This window comes from Colletotrichum costaricense, assembly GCF_030867565.1.
Source record: "Colletotrichum costaricense strain IMI 309622 chromosome Unknown Scaffold_2.1, whole genome shotgun sequence".
Lineage (NCBI taxonomy): Eukaryota > Fungi > Ascomycota > Sordariomycetes > Glomerellales > Glomerellaceae > Colletotrichum > Colletotrichum costaricense.
Genome location: NW_026848231.1, coordinates 2,190,071 through 2,210,412, shown reverse-complemented (window position 1 = coordinate 2,210,412; position 20,342 = coordinate 2,190,071). Strand labels below are relative to the sequence as shown.

Here is a 20,342-nt window from a genome sequence, read left to right as displayed (position 1 = left end):
TTTACCAGAGTGTTTTGAGGTGACCTCAGAGAGACTTGGCAGATTGAGAGAACAACAGCGAGAGCAAGCGTCCAAGATATGAGAATAGCAGGATAAGGGATGTAATAAGAGCAAAATCCAGTAGTGAGAATCAGAGACGTGAGGCCAAGACAGCGAGAATTCTCTGAGGAAGGTTCAAAGAATCTCAACTGCCTTACTTTCGGTTTATATGTTCGTACTTGAGAAAGTTGAAGCAGGCACGGCGGGGTCCCATGAAGTTATGTGCACGGACCAGACGTGTGATGCGGGCGGTGTGGCCGCGCATTTGCATGTACCACGGCAGAATACCAGAATTTTGGTTCTTTCCAACTTTTGCGTACCACAGCCCAACCTGACTTCATCATACTACTCTTGACTCCCGACACAGCCCAGAAGCACGATCATTGGACTCTAATACTCGTTGAACAATTAAAATTGTCACATTATACTCATTTGTATCCCAACTAATCTTAGCGAACTCCGAGTCAGATTGCCATAATGCCGCCGAGCACCAACATGGTCCCCGAAACACCTCCGGGTAGAGGTATATCCTCTCGTCTGTTGACGATGAAGTTCATGCAAAGAGCTGCTGCCTCGGATGCTACGCCGGAACCTTCTCCCGAAGAGCCTTCATCTAAGCGGCGCAAGTTCCAAAACTCGCCCCTCACCGGCGACTTTCACTCCTTCGATCAAACAGCCGTTCAGGCGGCTCTGAAGCAACAAGAAGCTAAGCGCTTGTCGGCATTAGAGGCGTCTAGAGCAGAGCTTGCAGACACGCACTGGGTTCTTGATGGTGCTTGGGGCAAGTCCACCGAGACAGAGAATGCGCCGCCGAGCATTGTTTATGTAGGATACGCGGATATCGATGTTGCCGATGGAGAGGAGGAAGCCGCAGCCACTGCCACTGCACAGGTTGGGAGGATGAAAATTGAAAGCAACAGAAAGAAGGCTACTAAGGTAATGCCAAAACCATAGGTCTTGCAATAACCTAGCTAACTCATGTCAGGATGCCAAGAAGGAGACACCCAAAAAGACGAAGCCCGAGTCGAGCGACTCCGAGGGCTCTAGCGATTCCGACGACTCCGGTAATGGATCCAGTGACGAAGATGAAGCCTCCTCCAGCGACGAAGATGCATCGATAAAAACACCCCCGAAAGCCGTAAAAGGCCTCGCGTCTGGCGGCCAGGGGCGCACAAGGGTCAATCTACAAGCGAAGAAATCAAGCGAGTCTATGAAGGCCAAGGAATTCCGGGAGAAGAGAATGAAGAAGGAAGTCAAATTAAATAAGCTGGCATCTATCTCCGGCGGTGCTACAGGCGGCTTCTCCGGAGCAGGAAAACCGAACGCGCCCTTCAACTGCCACAACTGCAACAAGCCTGGGCACAGGGCCGCCGACTGCCCACAGCGACGAGGAGGCAAGCGGAAGTCGTTTGATAGATCACGATGAACGTCTGTCTTACCAAGCGTGCTTTTTTATTTTCAAGATACCCCTCGTGCCCGGATTTGGCTTGCTGACCGGTTCTTCTATTCCGGCTTCGCGAAATAGGAGCAAATTTTTTGTCGATCCCACAGCGGGCTCTCGCCTTGCGAGAGATCACGGAGGAAATGGGTTATGGGATTGACAGAAGAATCCTGCTGAGCGGACATTCGATCAATGCAACACGTAGATACGCACTGCCTCCCGCGCCGGGCTCCGAAAGCCCGACATGGACCGGCAACCTGAATGGAAAAGAAATGACCACCAACCCAATCTCCTGTTTTCGCGCATGGAATATGGCCGAACAATGGCCTTGGTGCCAACGAACTGGCTCGGTCTGTTTGATCTAAACGTCTTGAGCTTCAGAAGCTGATCAACTTGAATGATAGACGGCATGAGCTGTCTCCAGAGCCAGGCACCAGGCTACACACAGCTGCCTTACCGTCTGCACATATACTGACAAGAAATCAAGGTCCGCGGAACAGGCGCGTTTGCCCGGCTTGGAACACAATCTGCCCCCTTCGTCAATCGTCTTTTTGGGGATGGCAGCCGGGCAAAACAACCACAACTGCCGATGATGAGGCGAACAGAAGCCCTGTCGACACGTTTTCCTACATCTCGATGAGAATCTAATGCATCGGCCGACCTTTCGTTTCTTAGCCTCCTCGGACACGGGAAAGAAGCCCGCGTGTGAGATGTCGATCTCCTACGTGGTACAAAGCGGCTCACCCAAAACGGCACAGCGGGAACTCTGGGGGGTTACCAGCCGGCGCCCCGGGACACTCGAACTTTGGATGGTGGGGTGACATGCTTTCGCCCGCAAAAACTCTCCATCTCTTCTCTACCGAATCTCATGTACTAAGGGATAGCGGGATCATGTTATTATCGCATAAACAAGCTTACATCTGCTGTGTAGGGTACTCCAAGGATATGCCGCTGGTGACCCAGCCATAGCTGCGACCCTCCTTGAGAGCCATTATCGTGTTATGGACACGCTGATCGTCGCAAAAAGTCAACGCTCGAGTCCCCAGGAGCCATTTTCGTAACATTGGTGTCGAATGGTAATCCCCATCGCAAAGTATGGAAAACACTGTCGCTGCATATGGACAACCACGGCTTGGAAATATACATCTACTTGATGCTAAACCGATGCAAAGGATCTTGATCGGCAAATCAGCTCGATGGTCAAGTGCCACTGAAACGGCGGAAACCTTAGTACAGGTTGCATCCAGGTTGCAGTTAACGACCGTTATCATAGCCAGGGCTATCAACTCGGCCTTTTTAGGGTTGCCACTTTGAGAGGGACAACGGCGAGAGGAGGGAGGTTTCTTTTGGCCCAATGCCGTTCAATTTTGACTTGATGTAGAACACCCGGACGCAGTCGCTTGTCAACCAACCACTCTGGTTATAGCAGCGGCTGCAGCTCTCCGTATTTTGAACTACAAACCTCGAATCGGCTCTGCTCGAGGTTCCTTAAATTCGTTCATAACTGTTCACCTTTGCGAAACCAAGTTCGAGTCGCGATCGTCATGACAGGCCGGGCTTAGAGGGCGATGATGGTAGTCCAACATCCCCGCAAGGTACCTAGGTACCTAGGTCCGAATGTGTGGAATATCGTCAGACCTGGACAAGGGACGGCCGTATCTCCCTATTGTGGATAGCGCAGCCGCACACTTGCTTGGGAACTAGGCGACCGGGCATTATTATTTTCGCAGTGAAGAGGGGTTGAGAAGAGGGACTCAACGTCAGACGTGAGGAGAGGAGTAAAAGGTGACATGGTTCAGCAGCGGTCAGTTATTGACGGGCGGCGGTCTGCAAGAGGGACAAGCCGGGTCGTGCTCGTTGCGGGTTCAACAAATACCCAAAGTGGGCGCCCGGGAAGACGGAATGACTCGCCGATCCAGAACGACGGACCAGAAGATGTACTCGCGCACTTGAGTATCCGTACCGAGAAACAATAGACGGCTTGGTCGAATCGACTGCCCTCGGAGTTACGTCCGACGCCCGCCAGTTCGCTCAGCTCGCCTTTCCTGTTATCCGGAGAAGTGCAACGAATCGGTTATGGAATCGGGGGATCTCAAAGTCATTGGCGCCCATAAGGTTTGATGGTCAGCACAGCTGTGGAAGACTACCTCGTGGAAGCGAGGGCGGGGCCATGGTTACATGGTCTGTTTCTGTTAGCGGACACTGATCATGGATGGTATGCAGTTTCGACTTCTGTGGATTTCTGAACACAGCTTGTTTGGCCACCCGCGGATCGCTTGCTTGAGGCACCGGGAAGATTATTGAACCTGCACAGTACGAATACTTACAGCTTCTGTTTTGATCATCCCATATTAACGTGTCGGTATCAACACGGAATGTGGGTTGCGCGATCAGGATACCCGTAAAGTTCAGATTCCCTACAAAGATGCAGGTGGGGAGGCTGTAGGGTCGATATAAGATCAACAATCAACGCCATGTCTGCTGTCTGTCAAAACCGGCCAGAACGACTACAGGTATGCCGAGAAATCCAGTCGGCCATGCATGGGAGCGGCATGGCATCCCGCCAGGCGGATCGAATCCGAATCGCCGCCCACAGTTTGAGGCTGCATTGCGAATGCTCACTAATCTGTCAAGGCTCTCATGGCACACGTGTGCTGGTATCTGTTGCTCCAGTCGAGATGTGAGTGATTGTGGATTGTCATACCAATAGATCCAGGCGATCGCCTCTTATGTATCCTAAGAAGCATGTGAGCAAGATAGTGTGGCAGACTAGGTTCGTCCAATGCGAACAGCAGCACCACACCACCACGATGGCTCCATCCATGCACAATGTCCGCAGGATACTGGTATGGTTTTCCACGGTGGGCCCTTGCCTGGTGTGGGCGATTGGGTTGACGAGGAATATCACGTTGACCTAGGTGGTGCTGACAGCAGTATTACACGATACTGGCTTGAGTATTCCCAACAAACAGTCCTGGCGATCCAAGTTTGGAGCTTCATGGGTATGGAACATGGGATCTTGAACCATGACTGTAAGTTGCCGACGACCCCTCTTTCACTCGGGTCTGTATCCAAATTGCACCCCTGATGGAAGGATAAACCGACGAGCTGGACTGACTACTTTGCAAGTTGCTTACAACCCGCGCAGTTTTGCTTATCTCGACGTTGTTCGGGCTCTAGTACTTTCAAGTTGACATCGCCGCGAGCCAAGCAAGTCTGAGCTTTCCTAGGTGTTTAGCAGTACTCCGAACGGTGCTGACGGCCCTGGGAACCCAAAAACGCAACCAGATTGCCGGGAAAGACGCAAGACAAGGGGGGTTGTATGTTTTCTCCCCGAACGGCGAAACATTCGCATGCCCACCCCCTGTCCGCCTGTCTCGCCAGTTTTTCTTCTTCGGCGATTGGCACCCGAAAACTGCTACATCCGACTACGGGCACAGGGGCTCTGTTTCCCTTGTCACCGTCTTGCCCTTGATCTTTGCTCATCAGCCAACAAACCCAACTGGGGCTGACGGGATTTAACAGGGGAAGGGAGAACCTCAGAAACATGGACCATGGTCCCTTTTGCGAGGCTTTCGAGGAGTACTCCGCAGCCCGGCCGGACAATCTGTACCCCTAACATCGCCACGTATTCTTGCATTTGAGCATCAACTTTCCCATCCCGCGCAACGGTCGACATCCGAATGGCACCTTGGCCGAGGAGGGTGGGATCGAGAACAAGAAAGAACGAAATCGACCGCAGGGCGAGAACAGATTATCAGGGGAAATTACCAGAGACAGCGGGCCAGCCCGAGTTTACCACCCGCGCCCATTGCTTCTTCTGCAGAAGAAGCCTTCGGCGAACCACGGTAGAGCGAGAGCAAGATCATCAAGTGACCCCCAACAGAAGACAACCTCAACGAGGCGAGCAGCAGTATTCGTAACAGCAACCAGTCAATACCGAGAGGGCGGTGGTCGGCATGCTGGAACGAATAACCCAAAAATGACCCCTGTATCCGTACAGCATTGCTCGATAGTTACACCGGTGACCGCGGCGCCGCGGCAGCTCAAAGGTCCCCCTTGTCGCCGCCCGTCCCTTATTTCCCCAGGCCGGTCCGCTCCCGCCGCCCCGCGTCCACAGGCCCAAAAGATACCCCCAAGGGATTGTCGATATCATTCGGTTTCGATATCAAATGATCCCACCACCGCCAAAGACCCGCGGCGAAATTGGGATGGCCACGCTTGCCCTACCGTAGTTGGGTAGGTGAAAGAGGGATAAGACGCGAAATCATTGGAAGCAAGCCACCCGATGACCGACGCAAGACTTTGCCGTCCTGCAACCCAAAGACGGCGACATTGCTTTGCAGCCTGGGCACCAGGGGGTTAGGGGACTGACTACCGGGCCTTTGCGCAGTAGCTGCACTGGGCCTAGTAGTTGCATCCTACATTCTGGTGTACGGATATGGAGACCGATGTTTGTGTCTTTTCCACCCTCCAACCTCTAAAATTAAGATGCGGCTCATATAGCACCGGGTTGCTGGCTCCTTGTGTGCCATTAATCAGCTGCGCTGGCTTTTCTCGCCGAACAACTGTGTGTGCCTCGTTTCAAAGGGACCTGACAACCGCCTCTTTTCCCACGTGGAGCCATAGGCGGCTGGGGTAACCCAGCGACAAGGCCATAATACCCCAAGAGGGAGGGTGTGATGGAATTGAGGCTTTCACGGCTTCCTACTCAGGAACAGTTCCAACTGGACGCGTCCATGTTGATCTCTTGTCTGAAATGACTCTCGTATTTGTCGTCTTTTTGCTGCCAAGAGGGCAGATGACGGGGATGTAAGTCAAAGGCCCGACAATAGGTCTGACACATATATCAGATGTCATGCTTCACAGCCAGCTACTGGTACAGCTGAACCTGAGCACATCCCGCGCCCGACTCCAGGAGGAATGCGATTAGGCCATGGGATCAAGCAGGGGCTTTGCGTCAGCTTTGCGAGCGGCATTGATTACGGATACGTTCCTAGGGCAATGGGCTCAGAACATTCCAGCTTTCCAAAGATCCCGCCTTGCCCGCCCATCTTCGCACCTTGGATACCTCGACAGTGGTAGACGGAACGGGAACGGCAGTAGGCGGATGTTTCAGAGACGGCAGCCCACACCTTCGGGTCTTCCGCAGTCTCCATCAACGAGCCGTCATCAACATCATGTTATCAAATCATTCAGCTGTAGCAAAAAATGGGCCCAGCACATTTGTTGCAACAACGCCAACCCAGTAGCACCACCAGCAGCAGCCCGGTTGTCGCACCTTGTGAACATGATCCCGCTGGAGCCGTCTTCTCCGGCTTTTCCATGCTATTCTCCAGCTAGAACCGCGGTTCCGTCACCGCGAACCGAATATCAGGTCCAAAGGTAAGGCGGAGGCGGAAGCGGAGACGATGGTGAGTGACTGTAACCACTGGACAATGGACTGCCGCTGCCGCTGCCACTGCCGCCATGATACCTTACGCAAGCCTACCTGCCTGGCGAAGTAGGTAGGTCTGACTGACGAGTGCTACCTTCCCAGCAGAGCAGCATAGTATAACCGTAGGCTGGTTTGCCGGGTTTGCCCAGACTCAAAGATCAGCAAGCAGAGTGTCCGCTTCCGTCCATGGCTTCCAAATTCCGTCTGGTCGGTACCTTGGGTCGTACGGCGGTAGCGTCGTGGCGTCGCCCTGCGTCTCCACAGGCAAGTGGGCACGGTCCCTTTCTTTGGTTCTGAATCTGAGATTGCCGGTGGCGGCGGTGATGGTGGTATTGGTGTTGGTGTTGGTAGTGGTAGTGTGCTTCATGGTGAGCCTTGAGGTTGTGTTGCTCAGTCTTGGGGATGCTCGTTCTGCTTGCTTGTCAGTTGTAACTGCTGTTGCATGTAGTTGTGGCCTGTCCATTCACTTGTCGCCGCTGCCCAGTCGGCATGAGTCGTCGCATCATTCGCGTCAGATGAGTGAGATGTGAGGTGTCGTCTGTAGCAGTAGCAGTAGCAGTAGCAGTAGCAGTAGCAGCAGCAGCAGCTCGAAAGACAGATTTCTTCGAGTCTTTCCCCCATCTCGCCTCGCTTTCTTCTCCCCCCGGTGGGCCCCCTCCCCTCCTTCCACCCCAGCTCAAGTACCTATGGTACCTAGACTGGACCCTCGAAAGTACTGGAAGTCTTGCTGACTGGTCACTGCCTGGGAGCCTGCACACCGGTCAGCGCTGTTCCATTGTAAGTTGCGGCGAGTGCTAACAGTGGATGCCCTGTGTCATTGGAAGGCGCAACTTGCGCCAAACGTTTCCGCTCTTTCCTTCCGATTCCCTGCACCTTAGCTGCACATCCACTGCACCTGCTCAAGGTAGGTTCTCGTTGCTCCCCCCGCCTGCATCTGCGCTGCACACACTGCACGCACAGCAAGCCAACCCGCCAGCATCTTCCCGGCCGCCCCCAGTCGCAACTCCCCTCATCCTCTCCCATCTTTGGTCCTCTGCGATTGCGACTGACTGCAACTGACTGCTGAGGTACTCCGTCCCCATCCCCGGTCCCACGGCTAAAGTACCTCCACTGACTGTGTTCCGTTGCCTACGCAAGGTAGCGTACCTCAGTTACCCAAGGTATTCTTACTTGTACCTCCAGGTTTGAGTCTTGACACTTTTCACTCACTCGCACTCGCACCAACAAACCAACCGACTTGTATCCATCCGTACCTTACCTTACCTACATACTCTCTACATACCGCCTCCTATTTGCAGCTCCTTTTTTTCTTCCTTCTTTCTTCTTCTTTTCGACTTGTTTGCATATTTTACCCCTCAGCCCTAACTCACCTTACCTTGCTCTCTCTATTTCTCCAGTTCTCCCGTCCTGGCTGCATCTGCTGCATGTTGCGTCCCGTAGCCTCCAACCTGAGCCCGCGCCAGAGCCTGCGACAAATCCACAACCGCCCGACATCATCCACGTCCGCGTCCACGTCCACGTCCCTGTCCCTCTCTCTCTTACTTCAAAAGTGGCGTTCCTCCCCCACTAAGCATACACGCCCTGAGCTTTTGTCTCTCACAACGTGCCAGGCCATCAGCAGTCGTCTCCCGAACCGTCTTGCTGCAGCCCCGTGCCGTACCTTCTGCTCTGAAAAGTCGCCCACCTACACCACCATCTCGTTCCGTTCTTATACAACCTCCCGCTCCATCAGTAGCAAACCCACCATCTCATCTCACATAAATCACGGCAAGCAGATCGTTGCCATGCCCAACACCGATACCGCTGCCGCCGGGCTTCCGGCCGGCTCAGCTATACCTCACCGCGAGCCTAGGCCCCAATCCGTCGAACGGGTGACGGATCACCTCGAGACCCCCTCCCTCGACGATCGGACCTACCGAGTCGTGAGGTTGTCCAACAAGCTCGAGGCCCTGCTGGTACATGACCCGGAGACGGACAAGGCCAGCGCCGCCCTAGACTGCAATGTTGGAAACTTCAGCGACGAGGAGGAAATGCCAGGAATGGCCCACGCCGTCGAACATGTACGGCCCCCTTCCCGAGACTCTGCCTAGACACAGAATCTCCCTATCCGCACCCTCAACCTCTTTTCCGCTCTCCGTCACGCTGACACTTGCATGCGCAGTTACTGTTCATGGGTACCAAGAAGTTTCCCATAGAAAACGAATACTCGCAGTACCTCTCCAACAACTCGGGCAGCTCCAACGCTTACACTGGCGCAACCTCGACTAACTACTTCTTCGACGTCTCTGCAAAGCCTGCCAACGATCAGGAGCCAACAGCCGAGAACCCCTCGCCCTTTAAGGGAGCACTCGATCGCTTTGCGCAATTCTTCATTGAGCCCCTGTTCCTCGAGTCGACCCTCGATCGTGAGCTGCGCGCGGTGGACTCGGAAAACAAGAAGAACCTGCAGAATGACCAATGGCGACTCCACCAGCTGGAGAAGTCTCTTTCCAACCCGAAGCATCCATTTTGCCACTTCTCGACCGGCAATCTCGAGGTTCTCAAGGAAGACCCAGAGTCCAAGGGTGTCAATGTCCGCGCAAAGTTTATGGAGTTTCACGACAAGCACTACTCGGCAAACCGTATGAAGTTGGTGGTTCTGGGAAGAGAGCCTTTGGATGTTCTCGAGACATGGGTTGCCGAGTTCTTCTCCGGAGTTCCCAACAAGGACCTAGCGCCCAATAGGTGGGAGGCTGAGGTGCCCTTCCGCGAGAGTGAGCTGGGTATGCAAGTCTTTGCTAAGCCTGTCATGGACTCTCGCGAGCTGAACCTCTTCTTCCCTTTCCTCGACGAGGAAAAGATGTACGAGTCGCAACCCAGTCGCTACGTGAGCCACCTGATCGGTCACGAGGGCCCTGGTAGCATCATGGCCTACGTCAAGGAAAAGGGCTGGGCCAATGGCTTGAGTGCCGGTGCTTACCCCGTCTGTCCGGGTTCTCCTGGTATTTTCGACTGTCAGATTCGCCTGACAGAGGAGGTAAGCCCTGCAATGAGATGACCACCGCTTTGACACTCCCCCACTTCGAATGCTGACGTACGTTACAGGGTCTCAAAAACTACAAGGAGATTGTCAAGGTCTTCTTCCAATATGTTGCGCTTCTCCAGGAGGCGCCACCCCAGGAATGGATCTTTGACGAACAGAAGGGCATGGCCGACGTCGACTTCAAATTCAAGCAAAAGACTCCAGCAAGCCGATTCACGAGCAAGATCAGCTCTGTCATGCAGAAGCCTCTTCCGCGGGAATGGCTACTTAGCGGATACAGTCGGTTGAGGAAGTTTGATTCTGGTTTGATCGAAAAGGCCTTGGCGTGCTTGAGACCAGACAACTTCCGTATGACTATTGTGTCACAAAAGTTTCCCGGTGACTGGAATCAGAAGGAGAAGTGGTACGGTACCGAATACCGCCACGAAAAGATCCCCGAGGACTTCATGGCCGAGATCAAGAAGGCCGTCTCAAGCCCTGCGTCGGAGAGACTTTCCGAGCTTCATCTTCCTCACAAGAACAACTTCATCCCCACGAAGCTCGAGGTCGAGAAGAAGGAGGTCAAGGAGCCGGCTCTGTCGCCGCGTGTCGTCCGAAGTGATGGCCTCGCTCGGACGTGGTTCAAGAAGGATGACACCTTTTGGGTGCCCAAGGCCAACTTGGTCATCAGCTGTCGCAACCCCAATATCTACTCTACCGCGGAGAATGCTGTCAAGGCAAGGTTCTTCACCGATCTGGTACGCGATGCGTTGGAGGCGTACTCGTACGATGCCGAGCTTGCAGGCCTGCAGTACAGCGTCTCGCTCGACGCCAGAGGCCTGTTCCTTGACCTAAGCGGGTACAATGACAAGCTGGCGGTACTCCTGGAGCAGGTTTTGATCACGATCAGGGATCTGAAGATCAGAGACGAGAGGTTCGACATCATCAAGGAGCGCCTGAACCGTGGATACAACAACTGGGAGCTACAGCAGCCGTTCAGCCAGGTCTCTGACTACACAACGTGGTTGAACTCTGAGCGCGATTATGTTGTGGAGGAATACCTGGCTGAGCTGCCTAACATTACGGCTGAGGACGTCCGGCAGTTCAAGAAGCAGATGCTTTCGCAGGTCCACATTGAGTCTTATGTCCACGGCAATTTGTACAAGGAGGACGCTCTCAAGCTCACCGACATGATTGAAACCATCTTGAAGCCTCGCGTCCTTCCGCGACCCCAGTGGCCAGTGATTCGGTCATTGGTCATCCCCCCTGGATCGAACTACGTATACAAGAAGACGCTCAAGGATCCGGCCAATGTCAACCACTGCATCGAAGTTTGGCTCTATGTCGGCGACAAGGGCGATAGAATGGTACGAGCCAAGACGATGTTGCTAGACCAAATGGCTCACGAGCCAGCCTTTGACCAGCTGCGAACGAAGGAGCAGCTCGGTTATGTCGTCTTCAGTGGAGTTCGAAGCTTCTCTACCACGTACGGCTTCAGGTTTATCATTCAAAGTGAACGGACACCCGAGTACCTTGAATCGAGAATCGAGGCCTTCCTCAACCTGTTCTCCAACACGTTGGACAACATGTCTGAGGCAGACTTTGAGGGTCACAAACGCAGTCTAATTGTCCGGAGGCTCGAGAAGTTGAAGAATCTGGACCAGGAGAGTAGCAGACACTGGGCCCAGATTGCCAGTGAATATTACGACTTTGAGCTCCGTAAGTTGCCCAAGATAAATGTAGGAATAAGGAAAGTGCTGACGCTATCACAACAGCTCAAGAAGACGCTGCCCATATCAAGACGCTCACCAAGGCCGACATGTTGGAGTTCTTCCAGACGTACATCAAGCCCGGATCGGCAACGCGGGCAAAGCTCTCGGTGCACTTGCGCGCACAGGCTACGGCACCGGCCAAGGAGGGTGCCGAGGCCAAGGTCAACGGCGTCAGTAAAGAAGAAGAGTCACTGCCGTCAAGTGATTCTCCACCAGTCGTCATCGAAGACGTTCGCGGTTTCCGAGCCAGCCTTGTTGCGACTAGTGGTGCGCGACCTGCCAAGGATTTGACCGAGTACGAAGACACTGATGCCAAGCTGTGAGGAGAGAGAAGAGGATGAAGTCTGTTTAAGATGTTCACGCATACATGGTCAAGTACACACACAGGCGGCGTTGAGACTTTCGGTAGTTGTTTTTTAAGACGCATTTGCTAGAGAGACAACGGACTCAGGTCACGCCACGTTGTCTTCAGTCGAACAAGAGTTTGGAGAGACATAGCTGTCGGATTCGGTCCCGGGGTGTACAGGCAATCATGGATGGAATATAGGGAGCATGATGTTATGAGGCTTCACGACATAGTATAGAACCCTAATAGCTCTTAAAGCCCCCGGTTCCGTCTGTCCACATAGACAAACGGAAAGGAAGACTGCCTTCTCCCATTGCTACCTGAAATAGCTTTGGCGAAAGCGAGGTCGAATAGAAAAAGTCAAGTTCTCGCATGCTATCCCTATGGAACTTTGACGGGATGTGATGATTACTCCGGGTAGCAACTACCGAGTGACCCCTGCTTAAGGAGCAGACTGCACGAGTCAGCTATGGACAAGAAAGTAGCGAGTGCTCGAGTGTATCTCTGGCTGGGTTGATCAAAAATGAGAGTGTATGTATACGTAGTAGGACATGGTGAACAAGTTGGACTTCATGCATGATAGTACCTATTTACATAGCCTACCTGAAAGTATGGGACTATGGGCAGCAGATCACTGTCAGTGAGGTATGCTCTTTCCGAGACGATGAAGGTGCTGGTTGAGCTGACGTCAGGTGGGATGGGGATGCATGGTGGGGGGCTGAAGGCGCTTGGACTCGAGATTCGTGTGGAACTGATTTTTCTCAAAAAACGGACGTTGCAGTCAATGGTCGTCAATTCCTTCCTTTCCTCCGGGAAGTTGAGTTGAGTGTGGGGATGGGTGGATGGTGGGCTGAACTTGCAGGAAGGAGCACAAGATCGGGGGGGATCTGAAAAAAGACTTGGTTTTTTTTTTTTGTCCTGCTTTTTCTTTCTGCCCCTCTCACCATACCTGGTCCCCTCTTTCTCCAATGTAGAATATGTGCCTTCCCTGGAAGTTTCTTGACCGTCTCTTTCCTTTTTTCCTCCCCCCCCCCCCCCAAAGTGTTGAAAGTCTCAGTGGGGGGAATCGAAAATTTTGTTAGGTTTCTTCGGTCCCATTTTGGACGAATTGGAGTTGGCATGAGGAATCCTGCTCTTTTGCCCTTGGCTGTGTACTCCCTACGAGTAGTTATACAAATAGACGGGACATCTCATTTGGTCTTGGTCAGGGCAAGCAGAGCCGATACTAAGCTAGGTGATAGGAAGAATCTGAGCTGGTGGTACCTTGAAGCTGGCCAGGATTTTGCCAACAGAGAGCATTTATTCAGACGAAGGGAAGGAACTGAAATATGTCTAATGACATCCACCACTTCCTCCTAGAAAGAGCCTCCAAGCCGCAGTCGCATTCTGGATGCCTTGGCAAGTCATTCGTCCAATCGTCAGGTCAGCACGGGTCGGGTCAGGCCAGGCCACCCCCCGATCCTAGACCAATATAGAAAACAGAAAAAGAGAGAGAGAAGGGGGGGGGGGGGCGAGCTGAGATGCTTTGGGGGTGGTGGAAATGGTCTAAACTCGTGCGTCAAGTCTCTGTCCCGCACTGACTAAAACCCCAAAGTCCGCATTCAGAATTTGTTGCCTTTACTGTATTTGTAGCATTGGACTGGCAGGTAGGCTCCCCCAACAGCCCAGAGAAATGGATGTTGCACTACTAAGGAAGTACCTTGTGAAATAAAAGCAGCAGCGTTGCTTGCTTTGTATCTGTGTATATGCAGTATGGCAGTTCTGTTGGTAAAAACTTGCTATGCAAAGTAGGGACAAGTACCTAGATAGACTGTGACTTGTCTAAGTGACACCTCGGACCTTTCAAACCACGCACCTCTCTCTCGGTTCAATTCGTTTAGTCTCTTTTACCACTCTTCCTCGCTCTTTCCCATCCCTCTTGCCTTCCTTAGGTCATAAAGTAGAGACAGAAGGCATTGGACTGGGGCATCTCTAATCTGCCCCAAGTCAAACACACCCACATCCGTTCACCCTCCTGTCACCAGCTCACGTTCCCTTTACACACCCACACCGGGACACCGACCTAGACTGGACCAGCACAGCGCATTTACAGCACGGCACAGCACAGCACAGCAAAACACAGCACAGCTCTTGCCCTCCAGCTGCAATTAGATCCAGATCCAATTGCTGCCCGCTGCCCTCACGAGTCACCTTACCCTCTTCCACTGTCTGCATCTCATTCCATCGGACCCTCCCATTTTCTTCTCTCCACCCCACAGCCCACCCCCAAAAGTGCAGTCGTCTGTCTGTGTCTGGACGTCCTCAGCTGTAATCAATTCTCTTTTCTCCCCGACAGGACCTGCCACTGCACTTGCACTTGCACCTGCACCTGCACACCCCCATCGGCTTTGCGGCTTGCCCTACCTTACCTCACAGGATTATAGTGCCCGAGGTACCGTCGATTCTTCCCCACGAGGTCCAGTACTGCTGGCCTGAGCCTCGAATCGAACCGGATCCTCTTGTGAACCCGAGTCTGGTCCTGGATCTGGCTGCACCACACATGCAATACGCCCTCTCCCGCCCTCTGTCACCGCACCCAAGTTTCCCCCGCTGCCACTCCGGAGCTGCACAGGCAGCTCACCTTCACCACGTCTTCCTCAAAGAAGAGAAAGATCTCTCGCAATCAGACGCGCACCGACGACACATCTAATCCATCTTCTCCCGACACCGTCCTGCCGTCGTGCGAGCCAAACGACGATCCAGCCTTCTCCTTCTCTGCCGCCCACTCCACCGACGGCCTGTCGACCCCTACCTACCTTCGAGGCGACTCGTACCCAGCATCAAGCCTACCTGCGCACCTGCAGACCGGTTCCCACGTCTCTGCCGAGTACGCTTCAAGCACAGCTGCCTCATCACCTTGTGGTGTTGCCGACCTGTCCATTGACAGCGACCGAGGAGGCGATATTTCTGGCACAGAGACTGGCACTGCGCTGACGTCCCATTCAGCCAGAAGCCGGTCTCCCTTCAACGTTTCCCGCCGCGCCATCATGACCAGTGATGCCAACCCTCACCAGCGTTCCTCCTCTCCCTTGAAACGAAGAGCCTCCAGCATGGATCCCGACGCCGATGTCAGTATGAAGGAGGAGGACGTGGAGATGGCCTCCACCAACCAGCAGCAGCAGCAACAGTCAGCCGAGGATGCCGAGTCAGCCCCAACTTCTTCCAATACACACTTGCCTAGGGCCATGAGTATCGACTTGCCCGATAATGTTGCGAAGGGAGCATCCAAAAAATCCAATGACAAGGGTACGAGTATCTACGGTTGTGAGAATACAAAGATGGCTTTTCGCTGACCAAGGGTTTTCCGGCAGATCTCCCCCCTCTCGAGGATCAAATCAAGACCATTCAGACCCTCCTCAAGGCTTTCAACGACGAACCCCCGAAAATTGGCGATGTCGCATACGTTGTGTCGAGATCATGGGTAGAAAAGGCTTTGGCGCTTGGCGGAGACCCCAAGTTTGCCAAGAAAGAGACGACAGACGAGCCGCTAGGCCCTGTGGATAACTCCGATCTCATTCTCGAGGTCCTGTCCCAGCCCAGCGGTGACGACTTTGTCCGGATGAAGCCTGGTACTGGCATGGAGGAGTGCGAGCTCTTCCCGGAAGACGCCTGGACGCTCGTCTCGGAGTGGTATGGCGTCGGTGAGGGACAGAAGCCCATTGTGCGCAGCGCTATCAACGCGGCGCCCGACTCGACGAGCGAAAAGAACGTCATGTTTGAGCTGAACCCGCCCGTCTTCACAATCCACAGACTCTGGTCCATGGCAAGCCCTTTCAAAATTAAGGACGAGCTGAAGAGCAAGGAGCCCCTCGTCCTGGCCCGGAGTGCCACCACACCCTACCACCCATTCTACAAGGAGCTGAAGGAGCTCACCGGTGTCCCTCTGGATCGTAAGATGCGGGTATGGCAGCTTACTCAACAGCCCGAGGCGCAAGAGTCGTCACCCCGGTCTGCCCTCACACCGCCCGATTCTCCAAACCCGGACAAGGACGGCGAGAGCTCGTCGGGCCCCTGGCAACGTATGCTCGTGGAGGTGCCTAGCTTCACAAAGGTCAACGGCGGAGACCGACAGGTAGTCTCTGCGGTGGACCACACCACCAACCCCAACTACAACGGCAACTCTCCCCTCTCGGTCCACGGACTGATGCAAGACATGACCCTTGTGATTGATGAAGAAATTGCGAAGAACGCATGGGTCTCAACCTACTTCAAGAATGGCAAGAATGACAAGGTTCTGGCATCTAGAGGCTCTGCCACGAGCCTGAAGGCCACCAGCAGTGGAAGAAGCAGCCCTGCTCCTCAAGGACCCGTTACCAGAGGCCGTACCCAGCAGAAGAAGAAACCTGGCCGGGGCTTAGGCGCCGTAGGTCTTCAGAATCTTGGAAACACATGCTATATGAACTCGGCCCTGCAGTGCGTCCGCAGCGTAGAGGAATTGACAAAATACTTCTTGACGGACAAATACAAAGAGGAGCTCAACAAGGGAAACCCTCTTGGATACAAAGGACAGGTGGCCATGGCTTACGGTGGACTTCTCAAGGAGATTTACAATGAGTCGAGAGGTGCAGTCAGTCCCCGCGACTTCAAGAACACAGTAGGTCGTGCTCGCGCCACCTTCCAAGGCTGGGGTCAACAAGATACCCAAGAGTTCCTCGGTTTCCTCCTCGACGCGCTGCAAGAGGACCTCAGTCGTATTCATAAGAAACCTTACATTGAGAAGCCGGACTCGACAGACGACATGATCGGTGACGAGGAGGCCATTCGTAAGATGGCTGAGGAGGTATGGGATATCACTCGGAAGCGCGACGACTCCGTCATCGCAGACCTCTTCACTGGCTTGTACAAGTCCACTCTCAAGTGCCCGACGTGCGACAAGATTAGCATCACTTTCGACCCCTTCAACAACCTGACTTTGCCGCTGCCCATGGAGGACATGTGGAGCCGGCCTGTCAAGTTCTACCCGCTCAACGACGTGCCTGTGAAGTTTGAGGTTGAGCTCCCGAAGCACAGTGCCATCGAGTTGTTGAAGAAAGCGCTCTCAGATAAGACGGGTGTGCCTGTGGAGTTGTTGATGGGAGCAGAAGAGTTCAAGGGCAAGTTCTTCAAGGTCTACTCCGATGCCACCTCGGTTTCAGAAGAGATCCAGTCCAACGATATACCTGCCTTCCATGAGCTGGAATCGTCGCCGACCAACTACCCCCCTAAGCAGAAGAAGATGGGTACGCCCAGGTCGATGCTAGAGATCAGCGATGAGCCTTGGGTTGACCCACGCACTGAGCGTTTGCTGGTCCCTGTTCTTCACCGCAAGAAGACGGGCAACACTTACAGATTGAGGGGGGACGATATTGCAGCACCCCCTCACTTCATCGTTGTTACGCCTGAGGAGGTAAGCTGAACACTGATTCTTGCGACTCTTGTGTGAAACTGACAGCATTCTAGTCCCGGAATGAGGATGCCATTCGTCGCAAGGTTTTGGAAAAGGTGGCAACGTTCTCTACCTGGTCCGAGTTTGAAGAAACCGACGAAAGCACCGAAGCGGACATGGTCATCACATCCCAATCAGATGCCGATTCCTCAGGAGACAGTAAGGTTGTCTCTAACTCGGTAGAAGGCGAGGATGACTTGGTGAACGTTTCTGTCGGCGCAGGCGAGCAACAGCAGACCCGGCGACCTACCCTGAAGCAGTTCAACGTTCGCCGCCCGAAGTGGGCGAGTCCCAAGGAGTACCTTCCGCCTCACCTCCAGAACCTGTTTGAGCTCAGCTTCTTTGGCGAGAGTAACGACTATGGGTTGCCTGTGGGCTGGAATACGGTGGACGACAATAAGAACTTTCGTCTCCTGTCTTCTCGCGCCCCGGAACTCCCCAACGAAGACTCGAACAGCCCTGGCTCCACCAACGGTGCAGATAGTGAGCACGAGAGTGTCAGCGAAGAGACCACACCGCAGTCGGTCGAGGAGCAGACCCGCATGGCGGATGAGTCGGAAGAGGACGAGCCAGTTCGCGTTATCAAGGTATGTAATCACCGGGCGAGCGACAGCAGAGGAAGCGGCAAAAGCTAACGTTACCCAGCCGATGAACCGAGGAAGGGGCAACCACAAGGTCGGTGGAGCTCGCCGAAAGAATAACAAGGGCAACAAGACCTACGGAAAGAGGGGCGGCAAACGCCGCAACAGAGACTCGCGGAACAGCAAAGAGCAATCGTTCCACGTGGTCGACGTTGAGCCTCAACCATCGCCTGAGGACGATATTCGCGGTGGCCCGCTCGTCCGTCTGGATGAGGGCATTGTCGTCGATTGGTCCGAGGAAACTTGGGACTTGGTCTTTGGCAAGGATTCACTGCGCGACACTGACGACAACCGCGGCTCAAAGACCTTTACCGAGCCAGAGGAGCTCAAGGACCCCATCTTGGAACAGAAGCGTAAGTCGCGGATGGCTCGCAAGAAGCAGGGCATTACCCTTGAGGAGTGCTTGGATGAGTTCGAGAAGGCCGAAGTCTTGTCTGAGCAGGACATGTGGTATTGTCCACGCTGCAAGGAGCATCGACGTGCTAGCAAGAAGTTCGATCTCTGGAAGACGCCAGACATCCTCGTTGTCCACCTGAAGCGGTTTAGCAGTGCTGGCTGGCGCCGCGACAAGCTGGACGTTTTGGTTGACTTTCCCATCGAGGGTCTCGATCTTCACAAGCGTGTCCTCTGCCAGGAGACGGGCAAGGAAGAGATCTACGACCTCATCGCGGTCGACGATCACTTTGGTGGTCTCGGCGGTGGCCACTACACTGCTTACGGGCGAAACTTTGTTGACGGCCAGTGGTACAACTACAATGGTAGGTTGACCCTTTGCAAAACATGACTTCTCGTACTCACCATTTTCCAGATACCTCGGCCAGCAAGACTTCGCCTGAGAGCGTCGTTACTAGAGCGGCCTACCTGCTCTTCTACCGGCGTCGGTCCGAGGGCCCGTTGGGCGGCCCTCGCTTCAAGGAGATCTTCGACAAGTTCGACAAGGATGGAGAAGACGACGATGAAGAGGATACCGATTCGGGGGAAGATCAACGTCTCGTCGGGGGCTCCTCCCTAACTGGATCGTCGAGACTTGGGATCGGAGCCGAAGCAACTCACCCGCGCGGAAATCGTGGTTTGGCTAGTAACACAATGTCCACGGCCAACCTGGGTGCAGAGGATGATTTGCCACCTTATGAGGGTAGCTCCAGCACCAACGTTGGTAGCGAGAACATTCAAAACAGCATTGAGGATGAGGGCATCGGCATGACGGACTACAACGGAGACTCGACTGCGTTCTCAGCTACGCAGGGCTGGAACTGGAATTCCTTGGATTCCGCTGATGGAACCAACAACTCCCTTGGTCTGGACGGCTACGGTAGCGACGACGCACAACCAGACTCGTCAGACGAGCGCGAAGTCGGCAACGACACTGATATGCAGTTCGATGAGACCATGGGAGATTACGAGACCGCCCATGATGAGGCGCCTCCGCCGCCCGACTTTGGCGCTCAGGTTGGTCTGTCAGAGATCCAGACCGCCGCATGGGCCCGTCAGAACAATGCAGAGGTCATCTCTGTGCCAGCTGCTGATAACGATACCGCTTCCACAGAGGCAGCCGAGATCCACCTTGACGACGACGCAGAGGCGCATGGACAGACTACTCGGTCACGCTAGTTCTTGCCGATGGATCGCTAGATGATTGCGACGTATTGTGAATTCGAGAAGAATCCTGTTGCCCGCTTCGGCTTTGCAGGGAGAAATGAAGAGACGGTTGGACGTATACCAAGACGCGAGCACAGCAAATGTGTCCATGTGGCTATGAACAAGTATCGGGGGGGGGGGGGGTTGCTTCATGGGAGGAGGGATGCATTACACAAAACAAAAGCAGAAAGGATACAATGAGGCGTAAATAGAGATAGAGTCCCCCTCATGCCCTGGCATATACGAGGCTAGTCTTCCATAGCCTCGTTGGTTTCTATTGGAGTATCGGTTGCATGACGGCACGTGTGTATGACTTTTGATTATCATGTTATGCTTTAAGAGATATGACAAATCCTTGACAAAACTGGCTGTGTATCCTTCATGTAAATCATGTGTTTTTGAGAATATTGCTTTGGAGTAGCTGTTCACTGACAGGCATGGCCGACTCCAAATTCGTATTCTAGGGTACTTGGGTGTGAGTGAAATTCAAAAGTACTGGCTTGATTGCCCAGTACCTACCAGACTGACCGTCAGGTCCGTGCTCCATGGGTGGGTCTGCGACT

General features: G+C 53.8%; 6 protein-coding genes across 6 annotated transcripts; 5 read left to right on the top strand and 1 right to left on the bottom strand.

Moving 5' to 3' along the window:
• Positions 1–516: 516 nt before the first annotated feature.
• On the top strand, positions 517–1,465 carry CCOS01_02389 (uncharacterized protein; the record flags this gene model as incomplete). Its single annotated transcript, XM_060450580.1, has 2 exons — positions 517–975; positions 1,025–1,465. The coding sequence occupies 2 exons, from the start codon at positions 517–519 to the stop codon at positions 1,463–1,465; spliced, it is 900 nt and encodes a 299-aa protein (XP_060319230.1).
• A 3,698-nt stretch (positions 1,466–5,163) lies between these two features.
• Positions 5,164–5,403, top strand: CCOS01_02388 (uncharacterized protein; the record flags this gene model as incomplete). Its single annotated transcript, XM_060450579.1, has 1 exon — positions 5,164–5,403. The coding sequence occupies one exon, from the start codon at positions 5,164–5,166 to the stop codon at positions 5,401–5,403; it is 240 nt and encodes a 79-aa protein (XP_060319229.1).
• A 1,013-nt stretch (positions 5,404–6,416) lies between these two features.
• CCOS01_02387 (uncharacterized protein) lies at positions 6,417–6,869 on the top strand (the record flags this gene model as incomplete). Its single annotated transcript, XM_060450578.1, has 1 exon — positions 6,417–6,869. One exon carries the CDS (start codon positions 6,417–6,419, stop codon positions 6,867–6,869), a length of 453 nt encoding a protein of 150 aa, XP_060319228.1.
• A 199-nt stretch (positions 6,870–7,068) lies between these two features.
• CCOS01_02386 (uncharacterized protein) lies at positions 7,069–7,284 on the bottom strand (the record flags this gene model as incomplete). The annotated part of the gene is made up of 1 exon (XM_060450577.1): positions 7,069–7,284. The coding sequence occupies one exon, from the start codon at positions 7,282–7,284 to the stop codon at positions 7,069–7,071; it is 216 nt and encodes a 71-aa protein (XP_060319227.1).
• Positions 7,285–8,341: 1,057 nt separating this feature from the next.
• On the top strand, positions 8,342–12,013 carry CCOS01_02385 (peptidase M16 inactive domain-containing protein; the record flags this gene model as incomplete). Its single annotated transcript, XM_060450576.1, has 4 exons — positions 8,342–8,977; positions 9,079–9,933; positions 10,002–11,637; positions 11,694–12,013. 4 exons carry the CDS (start codon positions 8,342–8,344, stop codon positions 12,011–12,013), a joined length of 3,447 nt encoding a protein of 1,148 aa, XP_060319226.1.
• A 2,536-nt stretch (positions 12,014–14,549) lies between these two features.
• On the top strand, positions 14,550–19,752 carry CCOS01_02384 (ubiquitin carboxyl-terminal hydrolase; the record flags this gene model as incomplete). Its single annotated transcript, XM_060450575.1, has 5 exons — positions 14,550–15,321; positions 15,387–17,461; positions 17,515–18,087; positions 18,146–18,899; positions 18,950–19,752. Coding segments are annotated over 5 exons (4,977 nt in total), but the record flags the coding sequence as incomplete, so codon positions are not given.
• Between the last annotated feature and the right edge of the window lie 590 nt (positions 19,753–20,342).